A 13,651-nucleotide genomic window follows, 5' to 3' on the forward strand; every position below is an offset into this window, starting at 1 on the left:
GCTTGGCCATGGGCGATCCTGACACTAGCGCTTTGATTGGTGGAAAGGGCCTCGGCTAAACGGCATATTCCCTTGAAATGTCCCACCAGGTTCAAAACTTAGACTGAGGGTCTCCTGATCGCGTCCTCGAGGTATTCGCGTGTCTAATGAATACTTACCGTTCCAGTAGATTGGCGATTGGCGCTTGGCGCTTGCCGGGGAGGCACGCTGCGGGGAGGTAATATACTGGTAGTAGCTCCATTGTCAAATTATATTCCGAACTTGTGCTTGTTCGACTTCTCCGAGCCGTGTGGGGCTGAATTGTGTAGCGTCTCAATGCTGGTGATTCACCGATGGCTCTGTTCTATCCGAGGAGATAGTCAAGGCATTGGTTTCAATGGTGCAATATGACTTGTTGAGGACAACCAAGCTTCTGGCTCCGAGTAGATGCCAATGCAGTGGAGGAATCGCCCTTAACAGTGAGCTCGCAATATTTTAGGCTACCGTCGGTGCCGAAAAGGAAGACGCCTTCCCGAGGACAAGAACACGTGGACAGTGTGATTCTTCATTTGCAGTCATCAGTCTGAGAATGTTCTACTATCCCTGCAGGTCGGTCACGCTCTCGAAGATGCGTGATGGGAAGCTCCATCGCCTTTATAGTGACCTGACGTGTCATCCCGCTCTCTGGTTTGGTCATTCATCTTCCTCCTACAACGTCATCCTCGACGTTGTGGAAATCCGCAAGCTCTTGGCCCGGCGTTTTGTCAACGTGCAATATAGCATCTCGTTAATTTCGATCTTCGGGCGACATTGTTCGGGATGGACCCTAGGCGTAATCATTCCAGCACAGCTGCTAACCAATCCAAGATCGTGTTCTCTGATTGGTCACCTATTTCACGAGGCTGGGATTTCCCGACTAACGTTCCGACAGGGTCTAACAACAAAAAGGTATGGTGACTGACCTTGCAAGTCGCTTCCTTTCAATGGGTTATCTGACAACCCGTCCCGTAGCATGAGTAGCCTCTCTGTCCCCTTGGAGAGTGACATCAATAAACATTCAATACACTTCTTAAGGGTCATCTGCTCATATGTAATGGATCTTTCCGCTTAGCGTTAGATGAAACCAGCATGTCCATGACAAGTTGCTGCACAAGGGCTGCCACTAATTTATGCCTTACGAGAGAACTCGGCAGATCCGACTCGATTTAAAGTCAACTGTCCAGGAACGCACGCTCCGCAAACTCTCTAGCCTCGTGATCTGCCCGCAGCGATCTTCTGCAAACCTGCCGTTCTCTACAAATGGAGGAGTTCTCGTTCTGAGCTCACCACACAGCTTTCCTCGGTGAGACCCCGTATCTATCAAATCTTGTCTGTTCTAATTTTTTTCCATTGTTCCTTCTATTGCTCCACCCGCTCCCGAGGTGGTACCTTCGTTGAACCTTCTTACCTGACGGAATTTAGTCTCCCGGATAATGAACTTCCAAGACCGTAATGTCAATCATCATTAGTGCATTCCGCCCACATGATCTTGTCCCTATCATGCTTGCAAAATTGATCTGGGCCTTCTACAGAATATCTCTTGATGCCGGAGTCATACGCAGCCTAAGTTAACTCTTTCATACCGGAATTACGCTCTGGGAAGTAATGATTTAGTAACCGATCTACTCATTCATTAAGGTACGTTGTCACCCTGATATGACAGGCGACACCCGAGTACTTTCACTGCAAAAATGTATATAAGGGCTCACCAACTACAATAGCTGGGAAGTATTTACTGTTAGCCAAACCTTCCTTGCACGATGCAGTATCCAAATCCGTACTCCCACAACGGTCATCAGACACAACAGCCACATGTCTCTGCCCACCATCCTCGACAATCTTCTTCCAGCTCGAACAGTAACACCTCCGCATATCCCCAACAAGCACAAGTATTATCGGGCTACCCACTTGACAGTACTTTGTCCGATGGCATAATAGGTACATTAATGCCACTGAACGGCGCTTTTATTGGTAGTTGACATTCTTCAACCAGGAAATCACCACACTGGTAATCCATTGCAACCCCCTCCTTTCTCCAACCATCCGCAGCACGGGACGTCATCTGCCATGGACACTCGCAGGTCTTATTATGCTCCTCCTTCTGCTCCTCCTCCTGCACCGGCGAACCAGCCTAATGCTTACTATGCCTCGCATCATCAGCCGTCTGCGCCAAGTCCTCAATATGCGGTACACTCTCATCCACATATCGATCCTCAGACTCTCCATGCTCATTCAGCATCACAACACTTCATCCCGACACCATCGCAGACGTACCAAGTATATTCCAACACTGTGCCATCGAACCCACGGTCCCGTTCCACCGTCGAACCGTACTATCATATGTCGCCCAATCCCCAACACACCACCCAAGGCAGCTCACCCCCTGCTGCGCCACGTCCTACGCACACATCCCCCTCCGCCAACCCGGCACTTATTGGAGACCGGTTTCCCTGCGAGCTCTGTGACAGGTCGTTTACTCGCTCGCACGATAGAAGGAGACATTATGAGACCGTCCATGCTGCAACCCCCGTCCTACATCGATGTCGTTACTGTGGGAAGGATTTCAGTCGCGCGGACTCACTTAAACGCCACATCGATAATGGCTGCGACGAGATGTCGCACAAATAGATTTGGAAATGACTTTTTGTTTATCTTCCAACCCAACCTTTAACCATCCAAGCATTGTCCTAATTATTCATTTGAGCATTACCTCCGCTACGTTAACCCATCATGTCATATAATTCTCCGCAGTCCGTCCGTCCAATGCTTGGAGCGTGCTTGTACTTATGTGTATTTTTAACTACTGCACTAGACTCGGAAGGATCCTCCAGTAGCTCTGCGTTTAACTGGTACACAGTTGCTAAATACGACGCGATGCATAGTGTAATCCCTCACACACAAACACTCTCAAATCGCGGATTCCCCAGTACTTCATGAGAGTATGATATTCCTGACTAGAGCGCCCACGGCTACATTGGGTGACCGATATCAAGGCCTAGAATTCCAGTCTGCACATCACATTTGGATCATATCTCCGACCGACGGTACTTATTTAAGAAATAGCTGGTCATCGTGATACGCAAACGGACTCGGACAGCCTGCTGATCACTCATGGATCAATTGATCACGCTGGTTTTCGTTTGGTCTATCAGTGATCAGTGGAGCCATTCAAATGTATTGATGAAAGGTACTTTTTCCCTTATTGACTGCCTTGGACGCGGGAGCCCGGCAAGTCTTGGTCATGTCACCTAGTTTTTGGAGAGAGGCTACCATTTTTGCGTAGGCGCCGAGGGAGCTCTTTGGAATTGCTGTGTGCATCGGATCATATGATAGGACGATATTCCACAGGGCTATGTGGGACCGAAACGATCGCATTACTGCATGTTGCATCTGGAACCGAATCGAAATAAGGATTCAGTGAGCAGAAAGCCCGAGGACCTCGGGTGGGACTACCCACATATGCAAGTCTGTCGGAAGAACTAGGTAAGAAATAACGTCATGCTGTTTGTATGACATGTTTGTTTTTCGAAAAACCATCTCGCGATATCGCGGATCCGCTTCCGGGACCTGAAAACCAAGTTCAATGTTATCAAACGCGGTGCCTGTTCCATCAGGAACTAAGCGAAATAGCTCAGCAGAAGATTCATGTAGGAAGGAACCACAAGTGATAGCAGCCCACGTTGACGGAAGAAAAAATACGAATGACACTTCTGGTGGTAGGCTCACAAAGAACGCGGCACGCGCTGATGCACGTATGAATAATCAATGCATTGATATGGATCTCAATCATTATCATCGTCACCTGAGTCACTGTCTCTGCTTCCGTTATCAACCAAGCCCTCAATTTCGACCCCAGGATTGTCATCTTCGACGTGAGCATCGTCCTTTTCTGCGCGTTTCTTGTTCAATTTGTCGATGATTTTGTCAGCACGATTGAATATTCCACCCGTGGGGGCGCCGCATGCTAAGCACTTTGGAGTCTTGGCATAGCGCTTGATTGCGCAGGCCGAACAATAATAATGGCCGCACCGCGTGGCCACTGGATCTGTATAAGGTTTGCGGCAGATGAGACAAGCGAAAGGTATGTCCTCGTCAGAATCGGAGTCTGACGCATCCTCGACTTGTTTCCGCGGGGTTTCAGCGAGCTCATTCAATTGCCAACCAGCAAGATCTGTCCAAAGTATTTGTCTTTAGTTTCTTTAAGCGTAAAGGCTATGCAAACATACATGTGCCACGGTCGTGCAAGAATTTGCAAGTGTCACCAAACCCGCAGTACCCCGTTTCTGATTGGGATGATCGTTTTAGCATCCGTAACCGTCGGAGAAAAAACTTACGAACCTTTATAGTCTTTGCAAACATCGGGCTGATAATCGACAATGGTTACAGTACGAATGGTGCTAGTACCTCGCTGAGGACCAACACGCATAGCTTTGGGTACTTCCTGACTTTTTTTCAGGTGACTTCGATAAGCATTCTGGCCCCTATACAGCCCATCATCAGGCATTTCCTCCTCCTCTTCACCTCTGTCTGCTTTCTCTTTCTTCTGACGTTTTGCAAGTAGCTCCGCGGCTTCGTCACCAGCTAGTATTTCAAGTGCTGCGTTGGTGTGTGATCCAGCTGCGGTCCATTTCACAGCAGGACCATCACGTTCCACAAAGTCTGGATCGTCCATTTCATCCTCCCTTCGTTGTGCAGCAGTACGTTTAGTGCCAGCGCTCAGAAGATTGCCAGTTGCTTTGCGAGAAGGATGAACCACCGCAGACTTGGATGAAGACGGTATCGGCGCTGACCCACGGGGAGGCGGAGAATCCGATCTTTTTCGTGAGGTTGTTGGTCGAGATTTTCCCTTCCTGAAGAAGGGAACCTTAATTTCGTTTGTGGTGGACATGGTTTTTGGTGAAGGTTTGCAACCTCAAGCTCATGGTCGATTGTCTAAATTACAACCAATCTTAGTCATGCTTCTATTAGTAAGCTGCTAACTTCAATTACGGCCACGGTGTCCACGTTTGAATCACTTGACTCGAAAGAAGAGAACTGAGACGAAACGACACTTCAGCCTGACTAGTGACTGATCGCAGTATTATAATTGGTTTGATTCCTTGGTGGGTCCCAGAACAATATGTAATTAATACTACCAAAAACCTCTATAAAAGAACCGTACTCATCCTAGCTGCTTCAAGTAGCAGTCTATTTGCGGTCAACACTAACTCATCATTCAAATATTCACAGCCCAGGGGTCGGTTTCAAAAAACCAAGGCACAATTTACTCATACAGTCAAAAATCAGTGCAAACTTTCAATCGCAGAGCGGTGTAGATTAAGTAGTAACGTCAATCTCGGTGTCGTGGAATGTAGCAGCTTCTGACTGCGCTTATGACATCCTCGTCTGTGTCTGCCAGGGCCATGTTCTACGACGCAGAATCACCCCTTGATCATGTGGTCTGCCCAGGTATCAGTCTTGGCTCGCCCGTTGGCCCTGCAGGGCATATTTACACCGGAGGAAGGACCTGGCAGATATACTACTGCAATTGTATTGGATGTTTGTGAATATGACATTTAGGCAGATTGGGCGGAGAACGGAGAACGTCCCATTGGAAATCTGATGCGGTAATATCTCAGCTGTATTATCCTCGAGCAGAATGTCGGACCACCCGCTGGGTGGTACTTGATATTACTTGCGGCACGGCGGGCCTCATCCGTCCGGCCGTCCGACTGAATCTGCAGTGCTGACATAATCGCCACTTTCATACTTAGTACACGAAGTGTTTTCTACAGCACCTACCAGATTTCATGACGCGAACTGGCGCGCAGTATGGAAGGCTGCCTGATAACAGAGATTACGAGGAAGAGATAGAGCAGATTCGGTGAGTGATTGCTGCTGATCTACGTGCATCTTCTGTACTAAGAACTGGAGAGACGTTATGAGGATTTTACGACCATTGGTACATACATTTGGAACTTACCGCGTCTGGACTCTGTTAACTAACTACACGTGTCACACCGCCAGATTGGATTCAAGACTCGATAGTGGAACGAAACAGACGCATACGCAATGCCAAGGCAGCACAGGTGGCCTACCGCGGTCCTAGCGGCGAGATCACGCCTACATGGGTGTGGGCTCAGTTATGGAGGTTTCTGAGAGCTGGAGAACCCTGGCTTGTGATAAGCCTAGTTGGTGAGGATTGTGCATTGTCATAATTTCTTGACCGACAATGTGCCAGGTATCTTCATCGGCATGAATGCCGCTCTCATTTCAATCATCACGGAATGGCTCTCGGACATCAAAATGGGATACTGTACGGACGGGTGGTGGTTAAACTCCCAACTTTGCTGCTGGGAAGTTGAAAGTGATGATGAATTTTGTCCCTCATGGCATCTGTGGAGTACGGCGACTGTGGCACGATGGTTAATCTATGTTCTTTTCGCGGTAAGTCATCTCTCACTTAATGTTTTAAACTTGACAAGGTCGATATCTATCCGCAGGCCATATTCTCGTTTGTGGCGGCTCATCTTGTTCGTAGCATGGCGAAATATGCTGCTGGATCTGGCATATCAGAAATCAAATGCATTCTTACAGGCTTCATCATGCAAGGGTTCCTCGGGTACGCCACCTTCTTCATCAAGAGCCTTACACTTGTGAGTTGTCTTTCAAATCTCGTAAACAGTGTTATCGACCAGAACTAGCCTTTGGTGATTGCTTCTGGGTTGTCCGTTGGTAAGGAAGGCCCTTCGGTGCATGTCGCGTGCTGCATTGGAGCTATCGTCGCAAGTTGGTTCCAGCGGTTTTCTCGAAGCCAAGGTTTGGGTTAACACTTTCGTACATATAAACATATCTTCATTCTCAATAATAAAGGGAAAATGCGTGAAATCATCACGGCCGCCAGTGCTGCAGGAGTGGCAGTTGCTTTTGGGTCACCAATTGGCGGTGTTCTGTTTTCTATTGAGGTACCGATCCCCCACATTTACAACGTTCCTTATTTCAAACCCGCATTTCCAACAGGAGATGAGCCAGATGTTTCGTATCAAAACGATGTGGAGAAGTTTCGTGTGTGCATTGGTGGCGACATTTACGTTATCCGTCAGTGGATTTCCTCGCCTCAATGATCTCCTATCTTGACTGTCTCATTTCAGGTGATGAATCCGTTCAGAACAGGAAAGCTTGTGCTGTTTCAAGTGACATATAACCGTGACTGGCATTTTTTTGAGATTATCTTCTTTATCATACTTGGAATATTCGGCGTAAGAATTTTACATCCCTACGATTTCGCCCTTTGTTGACAACGTCGCTCGTCATTATAGGGACTCTACGGCGCGTTTGTAGTCAAATTCAACATGCAAGTAGCTGCATTCCGTCGAAAACATCTTGCAGCCCATGGTGTTGCAGAAGCTGTTATTCTTGCGACCCTCACTGCAGTTATTGGTTACTTCAATCGTTTCATGCGCATCGACATGACAGAGATGATGTCAATTCTATTTCGTGAGTGCGAAGGTGGCGGAGATCACGACAATCTATGCCAGTAAGTACTGCACTAATATGTCATTCGGCCTACATTTTCTCATCTTTTTTGCAAGAATGGCTGTTCAGTGGCCCATGGCAAACTCTCTGCTCCTCGCCACATTCATACGCACGGGACTTGTCGTAATTTCTTACGGAGCGAAGGTCCCCGCAGGTATCTTCGTACCTTCAATGGCTGTTGGGGCAACTTTTGGGCGAGTGGTCGGCATCATGGTGAAGGCAATGTATCGGTAGGTGGATACCACTAGCTCTCATCACAGAATCACGAGAACTCTCTGTAGTGCTTATCCTCACTCAGGGATCTTTTCGGTTTGCGACCCGAATGTACCATGTATCACACCAGGCACTTACGCCTTTCTTGGCGCCGCGGCAGCCCTTAGCGGAGTTATGAGGATAACGGTGACCGTTGTCGTCATCATGTTTGAGCTCACCGGAGCATTGACGTATATTTTACCGACTATGGTGAGCCCGATAGTCTAGTTTTACGATTAAGAAAGTTTGCCTCTCGAAATTTAAGTCCTTGATGCTGATTACCTCCAGATTGTCATACTGGTAACAAAAGCTGTCGGCGACTTCCTTGGGACTCGTGGCATTGCAGATGAGGCGATTCGATTCAATGGTTATCCGATCCTTGAAAATGAGGATCATGGCTTCAATGTCTCAGGTCAGTATTCCAATTGCTACTTGCATTCATGCTATTCTTATGTCCGCGAAGTTTCGGAGGTCATGAAGAAGGATCTTAATATTCTGTTTGCGTCTGGGATGATTGTCTCCGATGTTGGTACGTTTGGACAGATTACCATCTGCTAGGAAAGACTATTAACCAGTGCTTTGCAGAGCAATTGTTGGCATCTACCGATGTGAAAGGCTTTCCGATAGTTACTTCCGAATCATCTCGAACGCTTGTTGGGTACATGGGCAGAACGGAATTGCGCTACGTGCTAGGTATGTGTCCGTTAGCGTTTGACTCTCGTGTGACATAACACAGTCTAGACAAGGCCAAAAACGTGGGGGACATATCCCCAAGTACGCCCTGTGCGTTTACTAGAGGAGCCTCCGACCAAGAGGACTTTGTTTTATCGGATATGACTTCTGGATCAGCTCTTGGTGTAGAGGAAGACGTGGCAGAGGAGCTTATAGAAACGAGCGCAACTATTGACGTGCTTAAACTCTGGCCTTGGGTGAACCAGGTACTGTACTTTGCACGAGCTCTTTGACATTCTTTGACTTGTCCTAAAGACACCTCTTACTGTGTCTCCGCGACTACCACTGGAGATAGTAACACAATTGTTCAAGAGAATGGGGTTAGTCCTACTTGACCTATACGGACAATGCCCTGCCCTTACCTCTTATTTACAGTCCCCGGGTGATACTTGTCGAGGAACACGGGTCGTTGAAAGGTCTGGTAACCGTTAAAGATGTGTTGCGGTTCAACGCAGTAGAGCAACCTGTTGGGGACCTACATTGGGACGGAGGTGAACTGGAAGCTATTCTCGATGTTATATGGATGTGGGCAGTAGGAATTGCGAATACTTCCATAAATTGGTATAGACGCTTAATACGTCGGTGAGGCTGCCGTGTCTACTTGCTATCCTAATAGATTGTTTATGTACTGACTCATACTTCCCTAACTCTTGTTTGCGTCGAGTAATGTGTTAACTTGGGCGGTGTATGCTAACATCTTTCGAATGCACCGCGTGCACGAGTGTTGACATCTGGGGTCGTCGTCAGACGAGCAAGTTGAGACGGGCTCAAGAACATACTGGTCATCCTAAAAGGAAGGCACATCTTCATTATATCACCTAGGCGTTCTCGTTGAAACCCCTCAACAGCAGTTTGGGCATAAATTTTCCACCCAGAATACCGTCCTGAACGTCTTGAACCTGTGCAGAACATTACGGGTGAAGACTTGCGGGTGGGCGAAAGCACCACTCTGACGTCGAGTGAAGTCTTGAATAATAATTGGCATCTGGTTGGTTCTATTCCAGTGACAGCAGAAATCCACTGCTGAACATGAAGTCGAGTGGTCGTGGACCTTATGAACAATGCCACGTGCAAAGCACGAAAGATGAGGCACAGAACCAAGTCGCCGCGCAGACCGAATCTAAAAAAGTTGGTCGACACAAGTCATTGAAACCCTATTCTGAACCAGCCACATTGGGTGTAACTGGACAGTGTTCGTAAACACTCGTAAGACTTGGTTTACATTTTAGGACGAATAAGTCTGTTCCACCAATCGCCTTGCTCCATCACCAACGCCGTAAGCTCACGGTGAGCATCAAGCTTCTTTCTGACAAGCGAAAATTATGAGGTCCGTACCTCGAATTTACGTGGGACGTGTATAACCGATCAGTGAACGCTTACTGATTTGCTAATGGGCCTTGCGATTTTTGGCGACGCTGCTGTATCATCTACGTACAGTAGGGCCACATGTGATTATGGCAATTCCGTGAACAACTGTAGATCCTTGGAGTTTTCTTTGTGTTCGGATTGCCTTCATAGCAGTAAATATTTATCGCCAGTGTAGCTGTACATGATCATCTGCGGGCGGTACAGAATGCTGTTGATATGACAGGATTTGGCTCACCTCGGGGAAATTAGGAAAGTCTCAATGACTAGCCTGAGATTTACTAGGACCTGTGGTTATGATTGATAAGTACTTTGTTGTTTCCAGCCAACAAAACTCTACGTCTGTCTGTAGCAACGCAATGTCATGCATGACATGAATCTCACGTTCGCGATATCCCCCAAACGACATCTTCCGCGAATGTTCGTCCAAACCCAACCAACATCAAAGACACCCGGGCCATCGCTCGACTCCCAAACGTTGGTAAGATGTCCTATGGGAAAGGTACAGACCTTACCAGATGAAACGGCCAGTACGCACGGTCTTTTTTTCGGTGATCAAGGAGATACTCCGCCGATACGATTGGCCGAGACAAACTCGTCAAAGAATTTTTTTTTGAATGCCCCCCCATCAGTGTCCATATCCGTGGGCAGGGGCCCTACAGTAGACAATAGTACGTGCTGACTTTTTGAACATAACAAGAATCGAGATCTTTGTCCTGTAACCTTACTGCAACCCTGCAGGATCGTTGTTCGTTTGCTGTGAGTCAGTGACCCTATTGAAGTATCTTATTCTTCAAGTATTATCCTGAACACGCAATCAATTTAACCGAAAGTGCATACGATTTACCCAAGATATACAAACCTGGTTTCGTTAGGAACGTTGGTGGCAGATCATGATGCTGAGATCGTGAAGCCTACAATACGCACGGCCTCCTATTGGATTGACGAGAGAGCGGAGTACTCGTGTATCACGAGTGACTATAAAGCAATCGAGTTACTTTTACTGTTATCCGAGAGATATGATCACATTTGAAATCGGCTGCAGCGGGACGACAAACGCAGCACGACCCTTCGTCGGTTCGCCCACTCCCAGCGTAATCGCAAAATCTGGGGTGAGATCTAAAGGGGAAGCAGAAGAGAATTGGCGGTCTTCATGGTTGCGGCTCCTGGAGTTCCGGGCACTCGCAGCACATAGGGCTTCCGAAATTCCCGTGTCGGGGAATATGTAAGTTCTTGTAGGTAATGGCTGAATAGGGGATTGACATCGTGAATTGACGTACTTAGACTTAAAGATACCGATAATTGGGAAATGTCCGGCAGGCTAACGTACACACCCTTGTGAGTGCGCGGCCTGTTCTGGTAACAACAATCAACTAAGAAAAAATATGTTCATGCTGTTCTGATCAAGTCACATCAGAAGAACGTGCTACGTACAAAATTAAGTCTATGCTTGCGATGAACAATCAAGCTATCACGGCAAACGCCGTCGAACTACATACGGGTTTTCACGGGTCGAGTACAAAACTAAGGGTCCTGGGGAAAAGGGCTCGCGGAACACAGAACGCGAAAACAGGAGTGTACTGAAGTCTATGAGACAGGCAAACTGCAACAAGCTCAAAGAAAGCGAAGATGGAAATCTGCGCTCGCGGAAAGACATCGTGCTATGCAAATAAAATAAAGTCCGCGCTACCAGTGGACCGTGCCTGAGGAGAGAAGTTAATACAAAAGGCCATGGCCACTTGGATGTAATTTCAACTCACTCGATACCCACGAGTACGCACAGCGCCTGTCTGACACAGGTGCCCGTCTCGGACTGAGACTTTGAATGGATGCTAGAATTACTACGGCCCACTAATCATAGAATCGTGGACGTGAACGACATCGTCGCGCGTTCCCCTGAATTGTGTTTTTTAAGCGCTGGTAGTTCCATTGCAGGTTCCGGCTCTAGCTGGGATATGCGCACGGGAACGAATACAGGTGCAGGGGAACTGTGCTTGGACGTTTGAAGGCGACCAGATGCAAATGGTCTGATAGTGGGATCTGATGTGAAATTGCGAATTTGTTGACATGATAGTGGTGGGGGGCCATGGTCAAGTAGCGAGGTCATATCATGTGCTGGCATATAGTTGCGTCGAGAATGCGACAAGGTGTCAAGTTCGACGCTAAGCGCGGTAGGAGTGTTTGGATAATCCGTCTCTGAGGTGTGAGATTGCAGACGAGGCTTGAGTAAATTTTCAAGCTCGAGTTCCTCGTCTCTTGCGCTGATACGAGAGCTGAGGGAATCTATGGAGATGCGCGCAGGGAAAGCAGACAAAACAGTATCTCTTGCTGCGAGAAGTGTTGACGAGAGCGATGAAGTAGATTCAAATGATGATGAGGAGATAATGTCAGTCTCCTGAATACTAGAAGAAGTGGCATGCGAAACAGCTCTTCGCTTGGTATGACGCACACGATGCCGAGGTATGATGAGTTGGGTGCGGAGGTCGATTGGATCTGATGGCCATAGCTGATTTGCATGCCGCAGTGCTGAAAGCGACACGCCATATCGTAGAGCGATTGCAACAAGTGAGTCACCGGGTGAAACCTACGAGCGAAGTTTTGTAACATATTCATGTTTAAGGGCGGGAGAAGGACGGACTGTGTATAGGATGTCATCGATGTCATGGTGGTTGGGAGTATCTAGATTATCTGTGGTATCGTCCGACGGCTCGATAGAAGAAGGACAGTCAGGAACATTATCCGACAACGTCATTTGCATATCTTTCACAGTGCATGATACTGAAGACCTGCGCAGCGGGTGAGAGCTCAACACTTCTGAACAGCCAGCATCGTCCACATGAACGTGGTCGCTTGTGGAATCATTTCTATGAAATCCGCCAGGGTGCAACGAAGTAGCGAAGCCGATGGTGAGGGATTCATCCCGCTCGTCAAGCTCAAGCATGCGGGTTGAGCGGAGGAAGCGGTGAGATGCTAGCCAGCCCACAATTATTAATTTACACAAATAAATAAATATCACATTTTTTCAATATATTATGAACTTTATTTTGTTCATAAAGTTTCAAGTTGTGGAACCCCTGCAGTAAGTTGAAACTACATAGCCTTCCAGCACTTGTTGGTATGCATTTTTGACCTGTTCCTTCCACGTCTTATATTTTATCCCCGTACCCTAGCTTCTCAACTTTGTCCCGCGCGCTCGCATCTCATCACGTTCAACTTACTAGATATACCATGACTTCCGCTCCTGCTTGAAGTTCCTGCATCTGTTTGATGTGACACCCATGTCGTGTCTTCGATGGTCGTAAGTGCTGCTATGAATTCAACCGCGTCTGTGGTAATTGCAGGCTGTTACCTATTTGCTTACAATGGGACATTGGCTTCGGGTCGTGACTCTCGGCGACTCAGAGAAGTTCAGCGCGTATTGGAAGATCGATTCCGTTGTGAGATAAAAGTACTAATACAGAGGAACGGTTATTCGGTTGGTCCGGCTAGGGGAAACAATGGTAAAAGGGGAAATCTTACGAACAAGACCTGCAATCGCCTAGCAGGTTTGCCGAATTCCGGGACTCAAAGTGAACTGGCCAGCAGGGAAGCAGGCTCCAAAGGGGGCGCTGACTTCACGATTGCATCCTCATTCCATGCCCGATCGCCGGCCCAATTATTGCTTTGTATATGCATGGGTAATACTCACTGTTTTGCACTCCTGTCCACTGACATATTTCCAAGTCTGAGTCCATCGTGATGCACTCCGCTGTGTTACGGCATCCCGATT

General features: G+C 47.6%; 4 protein-coding genes across 4 annotated transcripts; 2 read left to right on the forward strand and 2 right to left on the reverse strand.

Annotated features, from left to right (window-relative positions):
- The first annotated feature begins 1,316 nt into the window (after positions 1-1,316).
- Positions 1,317-2,944, forward strand: F5147DRAFT_838995 (uncharacterized protein). Its single transcript, XM_041444187.1, has 3 exons — positions 1,317-1,656; positions 1,721-1,956; positions 2,012-2,944. The coding sequence occupies exons 2-3, from the start codon at positions 1,779-1,781 to the stop codon at positions 2,644-2,646; spliced, it is 813 nt and encodes a 270-aa protein (XP_041289778.1). The 5' UTR covers positions 1,317-1,656; positions 1,721-1,778; the 3' UTR covers positions 2,647-2,944.
- Positions 2,945-3,800: 856 nt separating this feature from the next.
- On the reverse strand, positions 3,801-4,906 carry F5147DRAFT_581653 (uncharacterized protein; the record flags this gene model as incomplete). The annotated part of the gene is made up of 3 exons (XM_041431612.1): positions 3,801-4,189; positions 4,245-4,301; positions 4,357-4,906. The coding sequence occupies 3 exons, from the start codon at positions 4,904-4,906 to the stop codon at positions 3,801-3,803; spliced, it is 996 nt and encodes a 331-aa protein (XP_041289779.1).
- Positions 4,907-5,765: 859 nt separating this feature from the next.
- On the forward strand, positions 5,766-9,247 carry F5147DRAFT_708969 (chloride channel). Its single transcript, XM_041438166.1, has 18 exons — positions 5,766-5,881; positions 5,934-5,959; positions 6,025-6,192; positions 6,239-6,444; positions 6,501-6,653; positions 6,702-6,816; positions 6,871-6,962; positions 7,018-7,095; positions 7,149-7,256; positions 7,317-7,534; positions 7,590-7,763; positions 7,815-7,995; positions 8,074-8,197; positions 8,249-8,314; positions 8,371-8,478; positions 8,527-8,723; positions 8,773-8,837; positions 8,893-9,247. Exons 1-18 carry the CDS (start codon positions 5,808-5,810, stop codon positions 9,101-9,103), a joined length of 2,364 nt encoding a protein of 787 aa, XP_041289780.1. The 5' UTR covers positions 5,766-5,807; the 3' UTR covers positions 9,104-9,247.
- A 2,490-nt stretch (positions 9,248-11,737) lies between these two features.
- On the reverse strand, positions 11,738-13,616 carry F5147DRAFT_655286 (uncharacterized protein; the record flags this gene model as incomplete). The annotated part of the gene is made up of 4 exons (XM_041433962.1): positions 11,738-12,466; positions 12,521-12,852; positions 13,101-13,208; positions 13,571-13,616. The coding sequence occupies 4 exons, from the start codon at positions 13,614-13,616 to the stop codon at positions 11,738-11,740; spliced, it is 1,215 nt and encodes a 404-aa protein (XP_041289781.1).
- Positions 13,617-13,651: the final 35 nt, after the last annotated feature.

This window comes from Suillus discolor (genome assembly GCF_016758755.1).
Source record: "Suillus discolor strain FC423 chromosome Unknown F5147scaffold_51, whole genome shotgun sequence".
Classification (NCBI taxonomy): domain Eukaryota; kingdom Fungi; phylum Basidiomycota; class Agaricomycetes; order Boletales; family Suillaceae; genus Suillus; species Suillus discolor.

What these genes read in the sequence shown, in the direction of transcription:
- F5147DRAFT_838995 (XM_041444187.1), top strand. Translation starts at nt 1,779, where the DNA reads ATGCAGTATCCAAATCCGTACTCCCACAACGGTCATCAGACACAACAG. An exon ending in TTTGTCCGATGGCATAATAG is followed by an intron (nt 1,957 to 2,011) that starts GTACATTAATGC and finishes TTCTTCAACCAG; the next exon opens with GAAATCACCACACTGGTAAT.
- F5147DRAFT_708969 (XM_041438166.1), top strand. Translation starts at nt 5,808, where the DNA reads ATGACGCGAACTGGCGCGCAGTATGGAAGGCTGCCTGATAACAGAGAT. An exon ending in TGGCGACATTTACGTTATCC is followed by an intron (nt 7,096 to 7,148) that starts GTCAGTGGATTT and finishes GTCTCATTTCAG; the next exon opens with GTGATGAATCCGTTCAGAAC. An exon ending in TCATGGCTTCAATGTCTCAG is followed by an intron (nt 8,198 to 8,248) that starts GTCAGTATTCCA and finishes ATGTCCGCGAAG; the next exon opens with TTTCGGAGGTCATGAAGAAG.